A 16,104-nucleotide genomic window follows, 5' to 3' on the forward strand; every position below is an offset into this window, starting at 1 on the left:
AGGTTTAAGTCGCCCCCTGCTGGCTGCTGGAGAGGACGCAGGTTTAAGTCGCCCCCTGCTGGCTGCTGGAGAGGACGCAGGTTTAAGTCGCCCCCTGCTGGCTGCCGGAGAGGACGCAGCTTTAAGTCGCCCCCTGCTGGCTGCCGGAGAGGACGCAGGTTTAAGTCGCCCCCTGCTGGCTGCTGGAGAGGACGCAGGTTTAAGTCGCCCCCTGCTGGCTGCTGGAGAGGACGCAGGTTTAAGTCGCCCCCTGCTGGCTGCTGGAGAGGACTGTAATGGGAATTTCATGAGAACCATCTTTAAAACACTGCCATGTAACTGATCTCACTAGGGGCCTCCGGCCTCTTGGGTAGGGGTCAATGGAAGGTAAATGTGTGTGATGCCTTAACACATGTCCAGAGGGGCCAGGACGTTCACCACATGTACTCCGGACATGGGAGTCTTTTTATAGATCCAGATTGAGTGTCCCCTAGGGACGACTGAAAGACACCACGTTCCTTTGATGAGACTCCGACCCTGAGACTAAGATAGAAGCTGCGTGAGCTGTTACACTGCAGCTCACTAGGATGATACTCTCTGACGTATACGTGTCTGCCTTCTGCAGAAGACTTGAATAAAATTCACAGAAAGACGAGTGTTTGCTTGAGCTGTTTATTTAAACACGCTTCTTTCCACCACAGCATGCAGCTTTGAGGAACGTTGGCGTTTGCCTCAGGTCTCTGACCAGAAGCTTCCCGCTTGTTGTAAACGCGTGGCTACGTGCACATCTTCCACCGGAGGCTACAGCACGGACTCGCTGCAGACGTATAAATCAAGCTTTAGGGTCGTGACTGCTTCATGATTGAACTGTAATTCATAATATCACATGTACCTTTGCAGTTTCCACGTGTTCTCCCCAAACATTACAACTTTCATAACAATATTTTAGACTAGCTGCTGTGAAATCACAAAAGAGGCCAGAGGGCTCGTTTCTAAACGCTGCGTCGGTACAAAACAGGGCTGGAAACGTGCGGACGCCACTTCCCAAGCAAAGGTCGTGATCTATAAAAAGCAGAGCTGACGGGAGAATGTGCGTCCTGTGAGTAAACTCTGAACCATGCGAACGCACATAAAGAGAAGAGAAACGGCGCCTCACGTGGCAGAAGGATGAAGCGGTCTGAGATGAATAAATCCAGACATCCCCTCTATTAGTATTATATAGTATAGTATAGTATAGTATTCCAGGCTTAAATCTTTCTGAAGAAACAAACACACGTTTGACTGATTTTCCCTGAAGTCAGCAATAAAAAAACACAATTTCAGATCATTTGCAGCCACAAAAAGATTCAGGATCAGAAACACAAACGCAGATTCTGTTTCTGCAAAAGAGCCTCAGATCTGTTGTCTCAGATTAATTAATCCTCCATGCAGCAGTTTATTCTCCTCAATAAGGTGAACAGGAGGAGAACTTTAAACTGATGCCGTGTTCAGAGCGTCAGCCGAGCAGACTTTCAGGTATTCTTCTCACATGTTGCCTTATGGAGCCAGACGCTGAGCGCCAGCGTGAGGATGTGAGCGCTGCCTGTAGAAACACGTTACAGAAAATAAAACACGTCCTATTTCTTTAACGCATCAGCAGCTCGTTCAGACTGTTTGTGTGAATAAATGTTTAAACTCAGAGGAAGTCGTTCGGTTTCCTCTCTTTTCAAACGGGGGACTCCAGATCAGTACCTGGGTCGTCCCGTCTGCGTGGCCCCCTCCAGTCAGCGACGTCACTGCTCAGAGGGAGGCCCCTTCCTGCAGGTCGGTTATAAAGGGGCGGGGCTCCGGGGCCCCTTTCCTCCGGGGCACCAAAATGAACGCCAGCGTCCCTGAGTTAGAGTCAGAGTCTGCCTCCTTTTCTCCCTGCAGTCAGGACGCGTTAATATTAACGAGCTTCACTGAGCGTTTACAGGCAGCTGTGGGCGTTTGAAGGGCCGGACATGGAGCTCCCTCACAGGGGCCACATTTCAAGCTGATTGGGATTTATAAAGGGAACTTGCTTACAGGTGTGCGTCTGCACGGTTTTATAAGTCTGAATATTTTTGGCTTTGGGCCCACGGACACTTTTGGTGAGGTTTCTACGCACTACGTTTTATAAATGAGGCCCCTGGAGAGTCCTGGAGGGACTGATTAATGACCCTATTCTTTCTTCTTTGTGTATTTGTCAGCAGGTGGCACTGTGTCCTCCACAGCTCATATTTACACCTTCACCATGTTCCTGCAGCCAATCAGGGAGAAGCAGCAGCCAGGTGTGTGTGTGACACATCTTTATTTCCATCATGAGGTCATGACTCGGTGACGTTTGACCTTTTTACAGTCAAACTGCGCTCTGGCTACAAAAAACTCCATCTCCATGGTAACTGTCTGTCAAGGATGTATGATGTCACCAGTCTCCACCAGGATCAGCCGACCAATAAGAACGCAGATCTCTTGGCTCTCTGACGTTCTCGTGAGGCTGGTGATTGACAGTTCGTTTCTCTGATGACTTGTCTTTACTGATCAAAGTTCGTCATGGTCACATTTTTACAGTTGTGTCCTGACAGAAAGTCTGTGATCACACGGCTGCTCCTCAGCCAATCAACAACGTTATTATGTTAGCCAGTCACAACAGAGCATTCCCCCCAGACATAAGGTACATTTATTATAGATTATTATTCACAAAGCGGAAATGATTCCTGATGTGCGGCTTCTGAAACTTATTTCTATTCAGTTCCCGTTGTGATGTCATTTCCTGTGTCCTACATGTGAGAGCCTGTAGGACTCAGTGAACAGCAGGCGTGGTCAGACGTCTCCTTGGGTCCGGGGGCGGGGTCAGCAGAAGGTGGAGGACATCAGACTGAGGGTCAGCAGGTAAAGGTGTGAGGTCAGAGAGGAGGAGGAGCCCTCTGCGTCGTCAAGGCAACCACCCTTCTTCAGACAGACGATCTGCTCGCAGAACGAACCTGCACACATGATATCATCAGACACCTGAGCCGTGACATCATCAGACACCTGAGCAGTGACGTCATCCAGGTGTGTGTTTACCTGTGAAGCTGTCCGGACAGACACAGCGCTGGAAGTCGACGCAGGTTCCTCCGTTCTGACAAATCAGACGCTCCTCGTCACACAGGTTAACTGAAAGGACAGTGATCAGATATTAATAACTTTATTGATAACAGTAACAGCTGACTTCAGGTAAACATACTGCAGCTCGTCCTGGAGCGTTACTGAAGCCCCGCCCCCCCTGCTGTGTACCTGTGCAGCCGGCTTCACCTCCTCTCCAGTTGTACCCAGGTAGACAGGAGTCACAGCGCCGCCCCGAGGCTCCGGGTTTACACTGACAGAGCCCAGAGTCTGAGCAGTGAGGAGACAGACTGCGCTGCAGCTCACAGTCACACTCTGAGGACAGACAGAGACGTCTTCATCACCTTCGTCATCACCATCACTACCATCTACACCAGGTCGGCAATAGGTGGCCTGCGGGCCAGTACCGGCTCGCCAGCAATAATATCTGGCCCGCGGTCAGATTGCTTTGATAGCGGAAAAATTAATAAATTGATAGCGGCTGGTGCTGAAACAGATCTCAGTCATGACAGATACAGTTACTCAAAAGAAGCGCAAGAACGTATTTTGCAGCAATGCTTCATGTCGAGTTAATTAAGAGCTTTTACTTTGAAGAGTTCTGAAGGACATTCAAAAGAAACTCTGGCGTGCTTGACACACCTCTGAAAAAGCCATCAGTAAACGTGTGATCAGATTCCCCAGAATTTTCTCAGGGAAATGAAAATAAGCATCCATACGTTTATAAATGTGGATCAAATGCCAGAACACGCACACACTACATGCTTTATGTGAGCCTGTGCAAGTGTCCTTTTTATTCAATTTGTTCAACAAGGGAGATAAAAATATCCGCAATAAGATGAAATCGATCTCACAACCTACCCGTCGGGAGTCCCGCACAGCACCGCCTGAGCTAAATGAGCACATGATTTTATATGGTTTGTCCTGGCCCACCATATAACGGCTTGGAAAAATTTGGCCCCATGCCAGACTTAATTGCCGACCCCTGATCTACACCATCACTATCGTCTTCATCACCATCACTATCAACACTATCATTTTCACCATCACTATCATCTTCAACCTCACTATCATCACTATTATCACTATCATCTTCAACATCACTATCATCACTATTATCACTATCATCTTCAACATCACTATCATCACTATTATCACTATCATCTTCACCCTCACTATCATCACTATTATCACTATCATCTTCACCATCACTATCATCTTCACCATCACTATCATCTTCAACCTCACTATTATCACTATCATCTTCACCCTCACTATCATCACTATCATTTTCATCATCACTATCATCTTCACCATCACTATCATCACTATTATCACTATCATCTTCACCATCACTATCATCTTCAACCTCACTATCATCACTTTTATCACTTTCATCTTGAACCTCACTATCATTTTCACCATCACTATCATCACTGTCACCACTATCATTTTCACCATAACTATCATTATCACCCTCACTATCATCACTATCATTTTCACCATCACTATCATTATTATCATCTTCACCATCACTATCATCTTCACCCTCACTATCATCACTATCATTTTCACCATCACTATCATTATTATCATCTTCACCATCACTATCATCTTCACTATCACTATCATCACTATTATCACTTTCATCTTCAACCTCACTATCCTCACTATCATCTTCACCATCACTATCATCACTATCATCACTGTCATCTTGACCATCACTATCTTCACAATTATCACTCTCATCTTCACCATCACCTTCGTCATCATCATCGACACATGACCATCAGTTTGTCTAATGTGTATATGCTGTGTGTGTGTGTGTGTGTGTGTGTGTGTGTGTGTGTGTGTGTGTGTTACTGACCAACACAGACGTTCTCGTCATCCAGCGCCAGTGAGGCGTTTCTATAGTAACCGAGCCGACAGTACTGACAGTTTTGTCCTCGTGTGTTGTGTTTGCAGCTCACACACGTGATCACGTTGATGAAGTCAATGTAGCTGCAGCGATTGGAGTGACCGTTACACTCACAGTCTGACGGAGACAGAGACACATAGCTCAGTCCTACATCACACAAACATACCTGTCCCAACACCTGTAAACACACCTGAACTAAAGTCAGAAATTTACACTCAGAGGCGCTCCGGGCTGAGAGACGTCCAGGTAAGAAGTATTACAGCCTTTTTTCACAGACTCAACAACATTTAAAGAGGTCATATTCTGCTTTTTGGCTTCTCCCCTCACCTTTCTTGTGTTGTAAATCTTCTTTGTGCATGTAACAGGTTTGCAAAGTGAAACAGCAACTCTGCTCCTGAACTGTACACAGCTGGACTGCAGTCCAGCCTTTACGTCAGTAACCTGTAATCTGGTAACTATGTAACGCGTAGCATAACGCTCACCTACCAGCTGGTGCGGCACGCCCTTAGAATCTCTGGTGGAGAAACACACTGAGCTCCAGCACACAGTGACAAGATGTCCCCCAACCCTCACTACCCAACATTAGAGCCCCTCCATGCAGTCAGAGGATATGAAGCTGTTACTGTGATGTAGAGACAGAGCTCAGTTAAAACGGTATGAAAGATGAATGTTTTACAGATTAATAACTCACCACTCTGAAATCCAGTCCAGGTTCTGAAGCTGGTTCTGGTTGTTCTACCCATGTTTCTGGATCAGACTCTCGGGCTCCAACATTATCGGCTGAACCGAAGCCATGGTTTGCTTGTCAGGACCCGCCCTACTCTGCCTCTGATTGGCTAGTAGTCTTTATCTAGGCACTGTGCATGTGCAACTCCCAACAAAGATGAAATAGAAGTGAGATGTTTCACTCGGCAGCTAAAACATTCAACACACAGGGTGAAAAGAGGAGCTGCAGCAATGCGCAGTCTGAACATTAAACCCTGAAAACCTGTTCTGGTCCACACCCTGAATAAAATTATGAACAAATTGAGCAGAATACAACCTCTTTAACTGAAGTTAGGTAACATCCTGTAACTGAGGGAACATAACTGGTGTAATATAACTAATGAAGTAACATCAGGTACAGTAACCTTTTTGTTTTATCCTCTCTTCCCTGTTGGTTTACTTTTTACTTAATGATAGCCCCCCCCCCGCAACCCCCCCCCCCCCCCCAAATCCCCACCCAAATCCCAGCACAGAGGACATCAAACAGACAGACAGGTGAGACAACCATGAACACTGATGGAGAAAGGTCTCATCACAACCCAGATCAGTCTGACCCTGCTGGCCCTTACACAGGTCTGGTGTTTCTTTCAGGTGACCCTGACAGTGACCGTCTGTGGTGAGCTACAGGGGGAGGAGCCAGTGCCTGTTGGCAAACATCTACTGTCACATCTGTTGGGTGTTTGGATGCAGGGGCGGGACCAGCACAGGTCAAAGAGTAAGGTGGTCAGAGGTGGTCTTACCCTGGAAGGTGACATAGGCGATTTTGGACAGCTGACTGAACTTTGGTCCTCCTGGAATCAGAATCTTCTGGGTCGCTTTGGACACAAAACAATGTGTATAACAGCGGCAACAGGCAGGTAGCAGCACTACACTAACTACCAATCAGAGCTCAGTACTACTACTGAACTATTAGGTCTACTTATCAGAAGTACTGTTACTGCTACTGAAGGAATTACTGCTGCTGTTACTAATGCTGGCCAGCAGGTGGCAGTTCTATCTGCTTGTACATGTACCTTTTTTCTCATAGACTTTGTCATCTTTCTCCTCCTCTCCTTCCTTCTTAGATTCCTCCTTAGATTTCTCTTTTGTTTCCTCTTTGGCCTCAGTGACTGTTTGGTTCAACAGAGACATAAAATATTTAGATTTGTGTGAAAATACAGTTTGGTGGATCAACATGTGAAACTGCAGCTGCTCTGGTAGAAACTCTACATTTACAGAGGCAATCGGATCTCTGCTGGTTTTCAGCTTCATGTCAATGACAGAACTGGACTTTCTTAGAGTTGTGTCTCTTTCCTTGTTATCCTCCAAAACACCCCAAAACCCCGACGGCTACTTTCCACCTGACAAGAGTTTCATCAGCAGGGTGTGAAGGATCGAGGGACATAGCACAAAATTCTGGACCCTGTACATAGGCAGTCTCTATTAGCCCCTCCCTCACATGAGGACACTTTAAACTGGACCTGATGAAAATCCGTTTGCACAGACTTGAGGTCAGTGAACATCATTTACTGATGTTGATTGGTGATTCAGTTTAAAGCGCCCAGCATAAGGTCCAACTTACTTTTGGTTTCTGAAGCTCTCACACCACATCGTCTTAAGTCACATGATAACAACTTACTCATCTTCTGAGGAAGGCCAATATATGTGGTTGAAAGCTTAGAAGACGACAAGTAAGTTGCACGTTTCATCAAGCTGGTTTTTCTAAGGTCAAGAAGCTGAAACTGACCCTGAAGAAGAGTTTCTGGATGTGCAGCCAATGTTCTTAGATACATTATATCCTCATCTGACCAATCAGTGCCTTATTTTGTACCTTTCTCTTCTCTTTGCTCTCCCGTCTTCTCTTGTTTAGAGTCTTTCTTTTCATCCGACCCCGACCGTCCTGCTTGTCCACCGGCAGCAGAATCCTCTCTAGAGAACTTTCCTTCCATTTGAGCTGCTGAAGAATCAACTCCTGGATTATCTACTGCTTCAGGAAAATCTGGTCTAGAATATAGAACGGAACTTGCACTGTCTGGTGAAGAAGAATCTCGTCTAGAATCTAGATCAGGACTTGCACTATCTGGTACAGGGGAATCTGGTCCAGTTGATTCCATTCCACCATTTCCTCTTTCCCCTGTATCTAGCCCTGCTGAAACAGAATCCAGTCCAGCATTGACTAAACTGGATCTAGGAACATCAACAGATCCACGGAAATCATCTGGAATGGTCCCACGATCAACAACAGGCACTGCTCCAGAATCTGGTCCAGGTTTAACTGAATTTGGATCATCTGGAAAAGGGAAAGTGAAGTCCACAGGGACAAAATCACCAGCAGGGTCAGACCGATCTATGGTGGTGGACCTTGTGTCTGGTGCAACATCACCTTCTCCTTCTTCAGAAGAAGGCAAAAAGTAGTCTACAGGAGCATCAGGAAGAGGTACTTCAGGAGGTGCTCCATCAGGAGAAGGTACATCTGGAGGAGGTATATCCAGAGGACGTTTTTCAGGTGAAGGTACATCTATCAGAGGGTCTGGAGTCCTAGAGGAGGGCGCCTCTGGAGGTACATCAGGAGGAGGTACATCAGGAAGTGGTACATCAGGAAGAGGAGCATCTGGAGGAGGTACATCAGGAGAAGGTACATCAAGAAGAGAAACATCTGGAAGAGGTACATCAGGAGCCACTTCATCAGGAGAAGGGACATCAGGAAGAGGAGCATCTGGAGGAGGTACATCAGAGGGAGGTAAATCTGGAGCTGCTTCATTAGGAAGAGGAACATCTGAAGGAGGTACATCAGGCGCTGCTTCAGGAGAAGCTACATCAAGAAGAGAAACATCTGGAAGAGGTACATCAGGAGCCACTTCATCAGGAGAAGGTACATCAGGAAGAGGAGCATCTGGAGGAGGTACATCAGGAGAAGGTACATCAAGAAGAGAAACATCTGGAGGAGGTACATCAAGAAGAGAAACATCTGGAGGAGGTACATCAGGAGCCACTTCATCAGGAGAAGGTACATCAGGAAGAGGAGCATCTGGAGGAGGTACATCAGGGGAAGGTACATCAAGAAGAGAAACATCTGGAGGAGGTACATCAGAGGGAGGTATATCTGGAGCCGCTTCATCAGGGACGGGTACATCAGGAGGTGGTACATTTATCCGAGTGTCTGGAGGAGCATCAGAAGTTGTGTCAGCTCCTACTGTGGGTGAAGCATCTCCAGCCTGATTGGTTGGGGCTGATTCAGTGGGTGGAGTATCTCCAGATGGAGCCCCATCACTGGCTGAGGATAAATCTGGGATGGTTGTTGTTGATGCTCCGGTTGATGTTCTAGTACCACCAGCAGAGAGGGTAGTACTTGTGATCAGGTTGGTAGTGCCAGTCCCAGAGGGGGCAGGGTCTGTATTTTCTGGTGAGGAGGTGGAGTCAGAGGGCGGAGTCACTGGGTCAGAAATAGACACCTCAGAGTCAGTGCTGCGGCCTGGGACAGTGGGGCTGTCGGTGCTGGTGTAAATGGTGGGACTGGAGATGCTAATTGTGGTACTGGGAGTGGTTGTGTCTGGTACCGTGGGAGCTGGTTTGTAGAAACTGCCCCCTGTCTCCAGAGCTGGACTACTGGATGTAGCTGTGTCCGCTGTAGGTTCTGCTGTACTGCTAAGGTCTGTAAATGCATCAGAACCTGTAGTACTGACAGTAGTAACTGTTGTAGTAGTAGAGTCTACACCAGCGTTAGGAAAGTCACCAGTATCACTAGTACTAATAAAGTACATTGTAGAGCTAGTATCAGTCGGGGTGGTACTGACAGTGGTAATATCACTACTAGTACTCGTTTCTGCAGCAGTCATACTCCACGTGTCAGTGGTAGTATAAGTACTTGCTGTATCTGTGACAGTAAAAGGATTTGTTCTTGTAGAAGCTGCATCATAAGTCAGCGTGTACAAAAAAATTGTAGCACTGTCTGTAGGAGTAGCAGGGTCAGTAATGGAAGTAGTAGGTCCAACAGTAGGGAGAGTACTGTCAGTAGGGAGAGTACTGTCAGTTGTCACAGTAGGAATAGTGTCAGTAGTTATAATACTGTCAGTAGTAGTAGTGGTGTCAGTCACTCCATCTGATGAGGCAGAGGGTCTATCAGATGCTGCTGAGTTAGAGTCACCAGCCGCTGTCAGAGAAGAAGAGTAACTGTCTTTAGTGAATCTCAGCTTCCTGTTCTCTACAGGACTGAGTTCTCTGCAGAACACTAAACACCAGAAGCTTTCACCCAGAACCCCAGGCCTGCAGTAGACTCCAAACATAAATGAGACCGTCTAATACGTATAGGCAGCAAAGGTGTCTGAAGTCTGAAGCCCTCCACAGCTGTTCATCCTAAACCTCCTCACAAACCCTGATCTGTGACTAGTCCTCCTCTTGAACCTCATCATCTTTCTCCTGAAGCTCAACATGTGTGCTTCCTCAGGCAGCTGTTAGATCAATGGCAGCACACTATGCCGATCCTCCACCGGGTTGTTCAGATAACCCCAAACACCCTGAGCAGGACCGGCCAGCACTCCTGTCCCTCGTTGTATAGTCTAAATATATAGTGTTCCAGCCCCTCTGCTCCCTAACCCCACCTGCGGAAATACCCAAATACTTTTGGAGTCTGCTGCCGCCATGACACCACCAGTTCAGAGCCACGAAACCCGGCCAGCCAATCAGAGGGTGTGAAAACTGTTCTGCAGAGACCTTTACTGGACTCTAATGTTTCTGTGACCAAATCCACAACCTGCCGGACGCTCCCTCGTTCAAAACCCAGAGTTGCCCTTTGATTTCAGACTGTTGGCAGAAGGTGAGATGAGATTCTCATGTCTGGGAAGATAAATGTTCTGGTGTTTGTGTCCATCTTTGGGCAGAGCTGTGTGGATTCAGCCACCGTTACATCTCCTGGGTAATAATCAGTAATCAGATATTGTCTACTACTTATTATTTTGATCACTGTTGCATCCTGCAGGATCTATTGATCCTTTATTAGAACTGTCCTGAGAACAGCTGAACCGGTTTGAAGCTTTGTGACGACACTGTCCTCAGTAGAAAAACACCCATAGGGGTCGTTTGGCCAGCACGTTGTTACAACCTAAATGAACGCCCTCTAGTGGCCGTACAACAGTATTAGGACCGGGTGGTTGGATGGGTCAAACCCGGACTTTCACTCGGGAGTGTGTTGAATGAAATGTTGTTTTGAGTTTGAGTGACTTCCGTAATGTACTTACTTTAACCCAAACCATGACGTTTTCCTAAACCTCACCAAACTGCGACTGTTTCACGTTAACCACGTGTTTAATGTCATGTGACTTATGTAATGTTCGTCTTACGGCTCATATTGATCTGATAGGAAGGCTCGTCTGGAGCTTTTATTCTGAAGTGCAGCTTCAACAGGAAGAACCAGAGTGACCTTTCAACTTGTTGGGTGGGTTGTTTTTTAATTAGTCCTGTTATTAATAAATCAATATGTCATTCACATTATTAGTCCTGCGCTGCTGTGTGTAATGTGCACGGTCGGCATCGTGGTGCAACTCTAATCTGATAACAGGGAGGATTTATGTTCTGTGTGTTTATGTGCGGCTTTGTTAAAGTTCAAATGAGGCAGATTTACTTTAATCCAGTGTGTGTGTGTCTGTGTGTGTGTGCGCGCGCGTTGAGTGATTGACAGGTCAAAACAGGCTAACACAGATTAAACACACACACCATCTGTCGATGTGTTAACTCGCTCTATAGAACAGATTAACTTTACTCCCAGAATGCATTCTGTTATTTAGCCGACCCACTCATGTGACTGGCCCTGTGACCAATCAGAGCAAGCAGGTGATGATGTAATAAAACACTTGGTCTTAATGTACATCGTGTCATGCTACAGTTTGCGGGCTGTCATGTTTCCTCTACTCCGCCCACAGTTTCCACATCCCCTGTCTCTCGATTTGGATGTTCTCTGATATTCAGGAGGGCAGCGCTGACTTAATGTGATGCATGCTAGACTTAACATAAGCCATACTGGTTAGAAATTGTGTCAGACTTTCGCCGGCGCTGCAAAACGTCACCATGTCACGACATTAAAACCTTGCGTGGGATAAACTGTGTTTGTCTTTTCTCCTGGCTTACTTCAATGACCGACGCCCCAATGATGATAGTAAATGTACCGTGTTTTTTTACCGCCTACTTTACAATCAATATTTTAATATGAAGCTTGTCTCCCGTTTTATTTGTGTCTTTACACCACGCGGTTTGTCCTGTCCTGATGAAGACTCTCTTTCCTTTGGACCAGTTCAGTGTCCAGTGAAAAATGTTTTAATAATAACATGTAGTTATAGAGTTAAATCCCATGATGCAACACTGATCACACACAACATCACATCACTCTAGAGTGTGGAGACGTAGGTGGGTACGAACAAAACACAATGACCAGGTGAGCGGACAGACAGGTGAGCGGGCAGACAGGTGAGCGGGCAGACAGGTGAGCGGGCAGACAGTTGAGCGGACAGACAGGTGAGCAGGCAGACGACGAGCAGGCAGACAGGTGAGCAGGCAGACGAGCAGACAGACAGATGAGCGGGCAGACAGGTGAGCGGGCAGACAGGTAACTGGTGAGCAGGCAGACGGGAGAGCAGGCAGACGGGTGAGCGGGCAGACGGGTGACAGGTGAGCAGGCAGACGGGTGAGCGGGCAGACGGGTGACAGGTGAGCAGGCAGACAGGTGAGCAGGCAGCCAGGTGACAGGTGAGCAGGCAGCCAGGTGACAGGTGAGCAGGCAGACAGGTGACAGGTGAGCAGGCAGACAGGTGAGCAGGCAGACAGGTGAGAAGGCAGACATGTGACAGGTGAGCAGGCAGACAGGTGACAGGTGAGCAGGCAGGCAGGTGAGCGGGCAGACAGGTGACAGGTGAGCGGGCAGACAGGTGACAGGTGAGCGGGCAGACAGGTGACAGGTGAGCGGGCAGGCAGGTGAGCGGGCAGACAGGTGAGCGGGAAGACAGGTGAGCAGGCAGACGAGCAGACAGACAGGTGAGCAGGCAGACAGGTGACAGGTGAGCAGGCAGGCAGGTGAGCGGGCAGACAGGTGACAGGTGAGCGGGAAGACAGGTGACAGGTGAGCAGGCAGGCAGGTGAGCGGGCAGACAGGTGACAGGTGAGCGGGCAGACAGGTGACAGGTGAGCAGGCAGGCAGGTGAGCGGGCAGACAGGTGAGCGGGCAGACAGGTGAGCGGGAAGACAGGTGAGCAGGCAGACGAGCAGACAGACAGGTGAGCAGGCAGACAGGTGAGCGGGAAGACAGGTTAGCAGGCAGACAGGTGAGCAGGCAGACGAGCAGACAGAAAGGTGAGCAGGCAGACAGGTCTGCTACTTCAGTAAAGGATGTGAATACATCACCTGTATTCACATCCTTTACTAAAATAAAAGTACTAATACCACAATGAGAAAATACTCCATTACAAGTAAAAATCCTGCATTCAAAATCTCACTTAGGTAAAAGTATTTGTGTACTTACAGTATTGTAGTAAAAGTACTCACAGTGCAGTAAAGTGTTCACTGTTCTATCTGATGTTGAATTTTAACTCCTTTACATCCTGTTGGCTAGTTAATCTGCAGCAATGCATCATGGTCTGTAAGGTTATCATGTGTTTGTTGTTTTGCTGTCCTGTGAGAACCTTGTATCTCTCGGGGGGCTGAAGGAGGAGGATTTTTTTCTTGCTGCAGGTTATAACTAACACCTGGAGATACTGGGTTTTACTGGACAGGAAGGGGGACAAACAGGTGTACTCTGTAAAGTAACTAAAGCTGTCACATGACACAGGTAGTGCAGTACAGTGTTTACCAAAAGGTGGGCAGTACTTACTGGCTGTTGTTTCTGCTGCTTCACCTGAAAAAGACAACATTAGTGTCAGTAGTGGTTCAGTAGTGAGCTGTAGACAGTCTGCGGTTCAATAGTGAGCTTTAGACAGTCTGTGGTTCAGTAGTGAGTTTTAGACAGTATGTAATTCAGTAGTAAGCTTTAGACAGTCTGTGGTAGTGAACTTCAGACAATCTGCAGTTCAGTAGTGAGCTTTAGACAGTCTGCGGTTCAGTACTGAGCTTTAGACAGTCTGTTTTTCAGTAGTGAGCTTTTGACAGTCTGTGGTTCAATAGTGACCTTTAGAAGGTCTGCGGTTCAGTAGTGAGCTTTAGACAGTCTTTGGTTCAGTAGTGACCTTTAGACAGTCTGCGGTAGTGAGCTTTAGATAGTCTGCAGTTCAGTAGTGAGCTTTAGACAGTCTTTGGTAGTGAGCTTGAGACAGTTTGCGGTTCAGTAGTGGTTCAGTAGTGAGCTTTAGACAGTCTTTGGTAGTGAGCTTTAGACAGACAGTCTGTTTTTCAGTAGTGAGCTTTAGACAGTCTATGGTTCAGTAGTGAGCTTTAGAAAGTCTGTGGTTCAGTAGTGAGCTTCAGACAGTCTTTGGTTCAGTAGTGAGCTTCAGACAGTCTGTGGTAGTGAGCTTCAGACAGTCTGCGGTTCACTACTGAGCTTTAGACAGTCTGCGGTTCACTACTGAGCTTTAGACAGTCTGTTTTTCAGTAGTGAGCTTTAGATAGTCTGTGGTTCAGTCGTGAGCTTTAGACAGTCGCTGGTTCAGTAGTGAGCTTTAGACAGTCGCTGGTTCAATAATGAGCTTTAGACAGTCGCTGGTTCAATAGTGAGCTTTAGACAGTCTGCGGTTCACTACTGAGCTTTAGACAGTCTGCGGTTCACTACTGAGCTTTAGACAGTCTGCGGTTCACTACTGAGCTTTAGACAGTCTGCGGTTCACTACTGAGCTTTAGACAGTCTGCAGTTCAGTACTGAGCTTTAGACAGTCTTTGGTTCAGTAGTGAGTTTTAGACAGTCTTTGGTAGTAAGCTTTAGACAGTTTGCGGTTCAGTAGTGGTTCAGTAGTGAGCTTTAGACAGTCTTTGGTAGTGAGCTTTAGACAGACAGTCTGTTTTTCAGTAGTGAGCTTTCGACAGTCTGTGGTTCAATAGTGAGCTTTAGAAAGTCTGCGGTTCAGTAGTGAGCTTCAGACAGTCTTTGGTTCAGTAGTGACCTTTAGACAGTCTGTGGTAGTGAGCTTTAGATAGTCTGCAGTTCAGTAGTGAGCTTTGGACAGTCTGTGGTTCAGTAGTGAGCTTTAGACAGTCTGTGGTTAAATAATGAGCTTTAGACGTCTGTGGTTAAATAATGAGCTTTAGACGTCTGTGGTTCAGTAGTGAGCTTTGGACAGTCTGTGGTTCAGTAGTGAGCTTTAGACAGTCTGTGGTTCAATAATGAGCTTTGGACAGTCTGTGGTTCAATAATAAGCTTTAGACAGTCTGTGGTTCAGTACTGAGCTTTAGACAGTCTGTGGTAGTGAGCTTTAGACAGTCTGCAGTTCAGTACTGAGCTTTAGACAGTCTTTGGTTCAATAGTGAGCTTTAGACAGTCTGCAGTTCACTACTGAGCTTTAGACAGTCTGCAGTTCACTACTGAGCTTTAGACAGTCTGCAGTTCACTACTGAGCTTTAGACAGTCTGTGGTAGTGAGCTTTAGATAGTCTGCAGTTCAGTAGTGCGTTTTAGACAGTCTTTGGTAGTGAGCTTTAGACAGTTTGCGGTTCAGTAGTGAGCTTTAGACAGTCTTTGGTAGTGAGCTTTAGACAGACAGTCTGTTTTTCAGTAGTGAGCTTTGGACAGTCTGTGGTTCAGTAGTGAGCTTTAGATTGTCTGTGGTTAAATAATGAGCTTTAGACGTCTGTGGTTAAATAATGAGCTTTGGACAGTCTGTGGTTCAGTAGTGAGCTTTAGACAGTCTGTGGTTCAATAATGAGCTTTGGACAGTCTGTGGTTCAATAATAAGCTTTAGACAGTCTGTGGTTCAGTAGTGAGCTTTAGACAGTCGCTGGTTCAGTACTGAGCTTTAGACAGTCTGCGGTTCACTACTGAGCTTTAGACAGTCTGCAGTTCAGTACTGAGCTTTAGACAGTCTTTGGTTCAATAGTGACCTTTAGACAGTCTGTGGTAGTGAACTTCAGATAGTCTGTGGTTCAGTAGTGAGCTTTAGACAATTTTTAGTTCAGTAGTGGTTCAGTAGTGAGCTTTAGATAGTCTGCGGTTCAGTAGTGAGTTTTAGACAGTCTTTGGTAGTGAGCTTTAGACAGTTTGCGGTTCAGTAGTGGTTCAGTAGTGAGCTTTAGACAGTCTTTGGTAGTGAGCTTTCGACAGTCTGTGGTTCAATAGTGAGCTTTAGAAAGTCTGCGGTTCAGTAGTGAGCTTCAGACAGTCTTTGGTTCAGTAGTGACCTTTAGACAGTCTGTGGTAGTGAGCTTTAGATAGTCTGCAGTTCAGTAGTGAGCTTT

The 16,104-nt window shown here is 46.7% G+C and overlaps 1 protein-coding gene across 3 annotated transcripts in view; it reads right to left on the bottom strand.

Annotated features, from left to right (window-relative positions):
• Nucleotides 1–2,273: 2,273 nt before the first annotated feature.
• Nucleotides 2,274–16,104, bottom strand: part of ntng2a (netrin g2a) — a 29,816-nt gene continuing 15,985 nt past the window's right edge. Inside the window, exons 7-14 of one of the 3 annotated variants that reach the window (XM_046036082.1) lie at nucleotides 13,596–13,619; nucleotides 7,575–8,354; nucleotides 6,778–6,873; nucleotides 6,505–6,579; nucleotides 4,949–5,116; nucleotides 3,256–3,399; nucleotides 3,046–3,135; nucleotides 2,274–2,963 (exon numbers count right to left, since the gene is read on the bottom strand). In XM_046036082.1, coding sequence (XP_045892038.1) covers nucleotides 2,833–2,963; nucleotides 3,046–3,135; nucleotides 3,256–3,399; nucleotides 4,949–5,116; nucleotides 6,505–6,579; nucleotides 6,778–6,873; nucleotides 7,575–8,354; nucleotides 13,596–13,619 — 1,508 coding nt within the window. In that variant the 3' untranslated portion in view covers nucleotides 2,274–2,832. Of the gene's footprint in view, nucleotides 2,964–3,045; nucleotides 3,136–3,255; nucleotides 3,400–4,948; nucleotides 5,117–5,753; nucleotides 5,857–6,504; nucleotides 6,580–6,777; nucleotides 6,874–7,574; nucleotides 8,772–13,595; nucleotides 13,620–16,104 lie in introns of those variants that run through there. The other 2 variants (XM_046036081.1, XM_046036083.1) reach the window with 2 other exon arrangements.

The sequence above is a fragment of the Micropterus dolomieu genome, linkage group LG21 (assembly GCF_021292245.1).
Source record: "Micropterus dolomieu isolate WLL.071019.BEF.003 ecotype Adirondacks linkage group LG21, ASM2129224v1, whole genome shotgun sequence".
NCBI classification, from domain to species: domain Eukaryota; kingdom Metazoa; phylum Chordata; class Actinopteri; order Centrarchiformes; family Centrarchidae; genus Micropterus; species Micropterus dolomieu.